The 9,464-nt window shown below is 39.9% G+C and overlaps 1 protein-coding gene across 1 annotated transcript in view; it reads left to right on the top strand.

The window, feature by feature from the left end:
* The window catches only part of LOC121819636 (olfactory receptor 2Y1-like), a 28,315-nt gene extending 19,402 nt beyond the window's left edge, over window positions 1-8,913 (top strand). The window contains exon 2 of the mRNA XM_060415723.1: window positions 1,781-8,913. Within this exon, the coding sequence (XP_060271706.1) occupies window positions 6,847-7,785 (939 nt within the window). The 5' untranslated portion in view covers window positions 1,781-6,846 and the 3' untranslated portion in view covers window positions 7,786-8,913. The remainder of the gene's footprint in view (window positions 1-1,780) is intronic.
* The last annotated feature ends 551 nt before the right edge of the window (window positions 8,914-9,464 follow it).

The following is a 9,464-nucleotide window of genomic DNA, read 5'->3' as shown; positions in this document are numbered from 1 at the left end:
CAACCTTTGAATGTGAATTAAACAGACTGGACCCTCACTATAGTTTTCTGACCTTATAATAGAAAATATTGTTGGGTTATTATTGAGTATTTAATAAAAGAGTCTTGAAGATCACTGCACAGACTTGTGGGATGAGATGGGATTTGTGTGTGAGAGTAGTGGGGTCAGGATAAGAGAGTGGCCAAGTGAGACTATGGGAAGGAGAATGCATAGAAGGATGTTTTAATATCTAGTAAGGTTTGATAATTTAATCTTCCAAAAATGAACAAGAGAGCTATTATGCAGGTATAATAGGAGGAAATGAAATTAGATTAGGTTCATATTTAAGGATGGATATTCTAACAATGAAGGTTAGGACGGAGTTTGTGGGATCTCTCTCTCTCTCTTTTTTTGCCTAGAATAGAAGATTAAAATTTTCTGGTTTGAATCTGGCTCCACTGTAGTCAGATAACATTGTTAAATTAGTGTATTGGCATTAAGGATGTATTACTGCATGCTGTTGAATAAAAACTATAAATATAATTTCTGTTCTCAAGAAGTCTGTTATTTATAGAGATAATGCACACACAGATGCATGTACACACAGACACAAATACAAAGATAAACACAAAATTTGATATATGTACTGTAGAAAATCAACAGTCTCATATGCAGATATCAAAATGCTTTGTGTGTGCCCAGGAAATTGAGAGTAAGAGTAAAAAAATTTTTAACATAATTTAAGATTAGAAAAATATAAATCAGAACTGGGTCAGATCATCTGGGTCCGATCATCTAGCCCAATCTTCCAGTTAGTGCAGGAACATTTTTACAACATGCTGAAATGCCAGCTTTCAGCCTCTGAATGAGGAAGCTTTCAATTGACGAGAAAGTCACTACGTTTCCAGGCAGGGTATTTTTAGACTGCTTCATTTTATCCCCCCAAGCTTTTCTTTCTATTGAGCCACAGTCTCAGACACAGTCACAGCCACAGTGTAAGTTTCACCAGTTGGTTATACTTCTGCCTTTGGAGGAGTACAAAGCAAATTCAATACCTTTTCCATATGATAGATCTTTGAACATGTATACATGCTATCATGTTTGTCTTTAAGTGAACTCATTTCTAATCTGAAAAACACAATTAAAATCTCTGTTTCTAATGCAGGATATTTTTGGTGCCTTATTGATTTTACTGCCCTTAGGTTCTATGTATTTTGTCAAGGTTTTAATCCCAGTCGATTGCCATGAGCTTGTAAAATACTCAAAATTCTATCTGGCTAGGGCAGAGTATTGGGTACTGTTCAGTTCAGTTCAGTTCAGTTCAGTTGCTCAGTTGTGTCTGACTCTTTGCGACCCCATGAATCGCAGCACGCCAGGCCTCCCTGTCCATCACCAACTCCCGGAGTTCACTCAGATTCACGTCCATCGAGTCCGTGATGCCATCCAGCCATCTCATCTTCTGTCGTCCCCTTCTCCTCCTACCCCCAATCCCTCCCAGCATCAGAGTCTTTTCCAATGAGTCAACTCTTCGCATGAGGTGGCCAACGTACTGGAGTTTCAGCTTTAGCATCATTCCTTCCAAAGAAATCCCAGGGTTGATCTCCTTCAGAATGGACTGGTTGGATCTCCTTGCAGTCCAAGGGACTCCCAAGAGTCTTCTCCAACACTGTACTTTTATTTAAATGCGAAGATGCACAAGGGTCATTTGTTAAAACCTAGATATGGATGGGATGAAAACACATGTTTTTAGGAACTAGTTAAATCAGCCTAATATCATTTTCTTCTTTTATTGGAATGATAGATTTGGGAAATATGAAAGGAAATGGATATTTGGAAGCTATCACCTTCACTTGAGGAACATGGAATCCAGAAAAGTGTGCATATCATGATTATTTCTTCAACGTTTGGAGGATTGTCTGTTGGAGGAAGGTTTGTGTTTGCTCTGTGTGCTCCCCTAATGAGACTTTCCCTATCCTCAGCTGTACACACTGGGACTTTTCACATGAAGGCTCTGTGATGCCCAATCCGTGAGTCAGTTTGAACAGAACAGAGCTTGTGTTATGGTCAAGCCCAGCTGGGTTTTGAGATGTAGGACTAGGAGTAATGTGTGGGATCTACCAGGGGCCCAACCTTAGGTCAGCGTGAGGAATAACTTGTTACTGTTATTGAAAGATGGAAAAGACTCCCAGGAGTTCGTGAGTAACTATAGTTTTTCTTTTCATAAGTACCAACCAGATATGAGCATGAAACAGATCCCAGCCACTGAGACCAGAGAGAGTGGAGAAGTGAAGCTCTGTGAGGGCTGGGAATGTTTAACTGGATCCTGAGTGGTAAATACGTGACCAATGTATGACGAACTGTGCTGAATAAAAGGGTTCACTGGCATGAGCCTAGTGAAAGATTTAACGTGGTACTTGAGAAGACACATACGCTGTAGTTCTGGGAAATCAGCTTATTCTCAGCAGGGCTCTAAGGGTTAGGAAGCAGGAAATATCCCCTTAGGAAGGCAGCTCACAAGAGGTCAGGCAGGTGCCAAGGCTACGGCTGGTCAGAGGCAGGTTAACAGGATGAAGTAAGGATATAAAAACTTTGATTTGGAGGCTATGTAAACATTGATTCTTTCTCTCATCTCATCAGATTTCAGATAAAATGTACAGATCCCAAGAGAACAGAACTATTGCATCTCACTTTTTAAGTGAGGCTGAAATGCAGGAAGACTTCAGGTCTTTTTTTTTTTTTCTATTTATTTATTTATTTTACTTTACTTTACAATATTGTATTGGTTTTGCCATACATTGACTTGAATCCACCATGGGTGTACATGTGTTTCCCATCCAACTTCAGGTCTTTTAAAATACCTATCAAATACGGTACAAGTGAATGCCTGCAGGCATCAGGGATTTAATTATTGCAGACTTATGTGCTTATCACTGCTCGAGGTATTAAAACTGTAATTGTGAACGAGATAGATAGAGCTCTGACCTCTGTAAGCTCTAATGTGATGGGATAGAGAAATGATTAAATCAGAAACTGAAGCTGAATGTGATAAATTGTATATGAGAAGGTACAACACTTTACAGGGTCGTGTGTGTGTGTGTGTGTGTGTGTGTGTGTGTGCATCGTAGGACATTCAGCAGCATCTTTGGTCTCAATCCACTAGATGCCAATTTTATCAACTAAAAATGTCCCCTGAGGGGTAAAACTGGCCTGGTTGAGAACTGCTGTCTTAGAAGAAGTGAAATCTAGCTGTGATCTGAATCCAACATGAGGGTGTAGAGACTGATGACTACTTTTCTAGTTTGGCAAGCTCTGTAGCTTGGTAGTGCCCATTCCTGAGATGGGACACACAAGATAAGAACCAGTTTTATTCTTATGATGAATTCAGTATTAGACATTGCTGAGTTCTAAGTGCTTAGGAGACATCCAAGGGAAGATTCACAGCAAGAAGATGGACTAGAGCAATTTGAAGTTCAGAACAGAGATCAGGGGATGGAGAGATATACTTGGGTGTTATTACCATTGATTTAAGCCTGGAGTGGATGGCATTTTCCAGAAACCCTCTGCAAAGTGGTAAAAAAAGAGAAGATCTTGGGTGGGACCTTGAGGAGGAATGCCAACATGCAAGAAATGCATAGAAAAATAGGATTATACCTAAGAGATTAAAGAATGGGCAGAGAAGATAGAAAGACATCCAGGAAAGCAAGGGTAGAATTTTCATATAGAAGGAGACAGTAGTCAACACATAAAATGCTGAGACAAGGGTAAGAACTGACAATGTCCCTGAATTTTCTCATAAAGACTTGTGAGGATAAAACCCCTATTGCAGTGGGTTGAAGGAAAAATGGGAAGGAGGTAGCTGAAACATTGTACATAGACAACTCTTTTAATAAACTAATCTATGAAGGAGGAGAAAAGAGGGCAGTAACTAGAAGGGGACACAGGGTGAAAAGAGGCTTTTTAAATTAGAGAAGCTTGATCAGATGTCATTTCTGTTGGGGAAGAGACAGTAGAGAGGGGGATGTTAATGGTGCATTAGAAAGGCTACAAATTTTTAGTAGCATTGAGATGGGCATTTGAATTATTCTTTTTAGCAGAATTTATTAGTCTGAGTTTAGTCTATAGAGAATTGCATTCTTCCAAAATTGGGTGCATGGGTCAAAGAGATAATAAATTAAGAATATTAGTAAGAAAATAGTTGACATGACATATTAAGAAATCCGAGATGCACAGAGATGGGAGTAAGGAACTGATAGGAGGGAATAAAAAAGCAAAAGACCGTAAGTGAGGAAATGAGGCAGGACCTTCATTTAAAAAGTTCTGGGTCTGAGATTCCATGGCAATCATGCATCAGATGGTGCAAGGACATTTGCGGAAATGACTTTTAGGTTTCCTTCCAAGCTAGAAAAGCCAGTCTAGACTGGATTTTTAATCTAATCTGAGCTCACATTTGGTAAAATTCAGCAATCAAGTGGGCTCTGTTAGCTTGCGTTGTTTTCGGTCAGGGTATTCCTACATCATCTTTGTTTTCTACCTTTTTAGTGAACAGCTGTCACGTTTAATCTCCCCCATTCAACATCTGTGTAAGGTTTTGAAGCTAAGTTCAATATTACCTTATTATCTTATCTATTGGTTTAGAGCCCCTTGTTTCATCATTGTGAGATCCCTTTGAATTATGGTTTTATCATACATCATATTACTTGTGTGTGTGTTTTTTTTATTTTTTAAATTTTAAAATCTTTAATTCTTACATGCGTTCCCAAACATGAACCCCCCTCCCACCTCCCTCCCCACAACATCTCTCTGGGTCATCCCCATGCACCAGCCCCAGGCATGCTGCACCCTGCCTCAGACATAGACTGGCGATTCAATTCTTACATGATAGTATACATGTTAGAATGCCATTCTCCCAAATCATCCCACCCTCTCCCTCTCCCTCTGAGTCCAAAAGTCCGTTATACACATCTGTGTCTTTTTTCCTGTCTTGCATACAGGGTTGTCATTGCCATTGAAAATATATTTATCTCTCTGCCATCATAGAAATCCTTGACAAAATACACTGTAGAAGTGGTTAAAAACCTTTGCACTACATGATGACAAAGCAGGAGTTGTTAAACCTTCGCCACATTGCAGAAGAGTTAATTCTTTTGTGTTGCACAGGAAATATATATTTCTGGAACATTTATGTTCACCAAGCATGATGCAAACTTTGGAAATACATTCGTTGATTCACTCAACAACAGCTATTAAACACCTTTTATTCACCAGGAACTTCACTGAGAGATGGAGGCAAAATGGTGAACAAAAGCAAAGCTAGTTTCATAAATCTTAAAAATTAGTGGTTGAGAACAACAAGTGTTAAAAATGTGTATGCAATATTCTTTGCAGCTCACAGAATGTATCATACCATTTAATACCAATCAAAATCCTATGAAATAAAGTTATTTTCCCTATTTCAAAGCTAAGTAGGTTGAGACTCACAGAAGTAAAATTTCCAAAACAGGTAGCACAGGCAGAGTGGGCTGGTGATAGAGCTAATCTGTAGGAACCTGACTGTGGCCTTTCAAGTCTATTGCACTATACTATGGTGACCATTTGAAAAACATAGTTGATCAGAAAGAATTATGTAGAGTATTTTAAGGCATTTGGATAGTCCCCTGATACTAAAGAGCAGCATGAGTCAAGAATTCTGAGCAGTGAAGAGACATGATCTTATTTGCAATTTAAGAAAGTCATTCTGACAATAGTGTTCAGAGTTGATTCATAGTCTCTAAACAAGATATTTTGGAACATTATAGAAATATTGAGCCATCAATCAAGTCATTGAAAAAACAAGATGACAAGGAGAAAGAAGTAAAAGATATTTAGGCTATAGATTCAATAGGACATATTGAGCAATCAGTTTTAGGATGGGGTGAGGAGAGATCTGAGATAACCACAACATTTTTTAAGGGGGAAGAGGCTATCACTTACCGAGTAAGGGAATGCAACAGAAGCATATATGGAGGGAAGATATGAGACTTGAACATGCTAAACTTGAGATGCCTATGGATTATCTTAGCAGTGTCCCAAAAGAAGAGATACTTGATTTTGAAGTTCTGAAGAGCAGTCTTGGCTGCAAACCAATACTTAGAAGTCATTATTGGTAACTGAAGCCATGAGTGGGATCACCAGAAAGAGTGTGTAGGGTGAGGAGAGAGCCAGGTAAAGTTTCCAGGGAATAATAATATTTAAGACCTTATTGAAAGAAGAGGCACCATCAGAGGAGAATACACTGAGTTGACAAGGAGAAGAATGTGTATTTACGGAAGCCAGTGGAGAAGAAGTTTCCAAAAGGAAATATGATCAACAGTAAATAGGAAGATGGGAGAAGTCTGTACCTTACATGCATTGTCATTTTTTGACCAATTAAATTTTTATTTATATTTATGTTATGGGGATTTGATGGATATATTTATCAGTTGGAGAAGGGGGAAATTATTCTAGGCATCATAACTCATCACAAGAAGCATACTTGTTGCTAATTTTTTTTTTCCCAAAAGGATGGACCTAACTTTTCTTGATTCTTTTCGGCAGATGGTCTCTGCTTTCACACAAGGAAACATCAGGTCCCAAGGATTTAGTGGCCTGGCTGAAATCATAGAGCAAGCACATAACAGGACTGGAGTTCACATGAAAGTCACATCATTCTTCATCTAGTAATCTTCACTCTCAAAGTAGGAGAAGACTGGACAGAATGGAGCTGAATAGCAAAACAGATAACACAATGCATGCGTTAGGATTATCTAGGGAAAATTGTGAAATAATTTTAAAATCCTTCTTCATAAGAGTCATTACATTGTTTTCTGCTATTTGAACAGGCAAAAAGCCATGGGAAGTTTCAACACAAGTTCTAGACAAGGCTTCATTTTAATGGGCTTCTCAGATTGGTCTCAACTGGAGCCCATCCTTTTTGTCTTTATTTCAGTTTTCTATTCCTTAACTATCTTTGGCAACACCACCATCATCACTCTTTCCCTCCTGGAACATCAGTTGCACACGCCCATGTACTTCTTTCTTAGACATCTTTCCTTCCTGGACCTCTGCTATACCACCAGCACTGTGCCCCAGCTTCTGATCAACCTTCATGGACTCGACCGGACCATCAGCTATGAAGGGTGTGTGGTCCAGCTCTTCAGCTCCCTTGCCCTAGGCTCCACTGAATGTGTGCTCCTGGTGGTGATGGCCTTTGACCGCTATGCTGCTGTCTGTCATCCACTCCGCTACACAGCCATTATGCATCCCCACCTCTGCCAGACGCTGGCTATTGCCTCCTGGGTAGGAGGCTGCATGAACTCTCTGGTTCAGACAGGCCTCATGATGGCTATGCCTCTCTGTGGTCTCCACCTCCTGAATCACTTCTTCTGTGAGATGACTGTTCTCCTGAAGCTGGCTTGTGAGGACACAGAAGGGACAGAGACCAAGATGTTTGTGGCTCGAGCCATAATCTTGGTTGTTCCTGCAGTACTAATTCTAAGCTCCTATGTATACATTGTTCAGACAGTGCTGAAAGTCAGGTCAGTGGCTGGGAGAAGAAAGGCTTTTGGGACTTGTGGGTCCCATCTCTTGGTGGTTTCCCTTTTTTATGGCTCAGCCATCTATACGTACCTGCAACCCATGCACAGTTATTCTGAGAGTGAGGGAAAGTTTGTAGCCCTTTTTTATACCATAGTTACCCCTATGCTCAATCCTCTAATTTATACCCTAAGGAACAAGGATGTGAAGGGGGCTGTGAGGAAGGTACTAGGGAGAGGCAGATACTTAGTGTAGGAGAGAAAAGCAGGAATAATATAGTCATCTGTCATAGCTCTCACACCTTGGAGCCTATCTGATCCCTGGAGGGGAGTTCAGTTCAGTTCAGTCGCTCAGTCGTGTCTGACTCTTTGCAACCCCATGAACCACAGCATGCCAGGCCTCACTGTCCATCACCAACCCAAACCCATGTCCATTGAGTCGGTGATGCCATCCAACCATCTCATCCTCTGTCATCCCCTTCTCCTCCTGCCCTCAATCTTTGCCAGCATCAAGGTCTTTTCCAATGAGTCAGGAGGGGAGTTAGTCATTAGAAAATAGTCCTTTATAGGCTAGAGCTTTACTGTGTTCCTTGTTTGGAAGTTGGAAGTGGATATTTCTTATGACTCTTTCTAGTTCAGTGTCTATTATTATGCAAAAGAGAGTAAGTGTTGATTCGTATCAGAACTTTCCAAAGGAATGAAGTTGGAAAAAAGGTATACTGTGTCTACTTATGGAGAGTGGGCGGGATTCTCAGCAAATCTGTGAGAGAAGACTTGATTGGAATGACTGCAAGTTTTCCAAAGTCCATGGTACAATATAGATGGCACTGTCCTCACAGGGAGAAGACATGAATTCACTCCTCTTCTTCTAATTAACCATCGCCTTCATATCTCTTGGGCCTCACTCTTGGCTAAGCTGGTAAAGAATCCACCTGCAATGTGGGAGACCTGGGTTTGATCCCTGGGTTTGGAAGATCCCCTGGAGAAGGGAAAGGCTACCCACTCCAGTATTCTGGCCTGGACAATTCCATGGACTGTATAGTCCATGGGGTCGCAAAGAGTTGGACACAACTGAGGGACCTTCACTTTCACTTCACTTGGCATATTGCAGGACCATTTCTAAGATCTCCTTTGGTGGTTACCAGTCTATGAAACTTGGCACAAGTAGAGATCATGAACAGAGGTTCTTCATGGAGCATATATAGTCTCAGACATGAATATCATTTACCTATTTGAAGAAAAGACAAAATTATTAGGACATCACTGAGTAATGGGAAGCATCAACATCTCATCAGCTGTATTAACAGCCTTATCATGCTGATTTGGGTTATGGACAAGGTCTTTTCCATGGAAGAGAAGAATAGAGATGAAATGAGTATAAAAATAATGAGAAAGTGATATAGGAAAAGAAGAAAGAGCAGAAGTGAAAGAATAAAGAAAAAAGAGAGAGAGAGATTCCTGTGGTAGGCAGTGGTGGGCAGGTCAGGAGACTCTAGGGCAAGGGGGGAAAGCAGTGGACACTTGAAATTCCAGTACTGTCTTTCCAATCTACATACTGAAATGATGCTTTCATGTCAAAGGCAGATATCATTGTTGATAATCTTTTACAGTAAGTCTCAGTGATTTTCACATTGGGTTAATCTTGTTTTATTCCAGTAACAGCAACTAATATTTGTTTGCTATTCTAAAAACATTTTGCATAAATTGTCATTTATCTTTACAACAGCCTTATGAAAGTTTTGTCATTTTCCCTATTGATGATTAAACTGAAGTTTCAAAGTTTTAAGTAACTTTTCCAGGTTCAGTGAGCCTGAGGTCCAGATTTATGTCATCCTAAATCCAACCTTTGTTACTACATCTTACCAATTCTGCTTTAAAAAGAAATAGAAAGTGTACTTTCACATCTTTTAAATTTTTTAAATTAATTAATTAAAT

This window comes from Ovis aries, chromosome 5, assembly GCF_016772045.2.
Source record: "Ovis aries strain OAR_USU_Benz2616 breed Rambouillet chromosome 5, ARS-UI_Ramb_v3.0, whole genome shotgun sequence".
NCBI lineage: Eukaryota > Metazoa > Chordata > Mammalia > Artiodactyla > Bovidae > Ovis > Ovis aries.
Note: the sequence above shows the minus strand (reverse complement) of the source record. Positions and strands in the feature narration are given on the sequence as shown.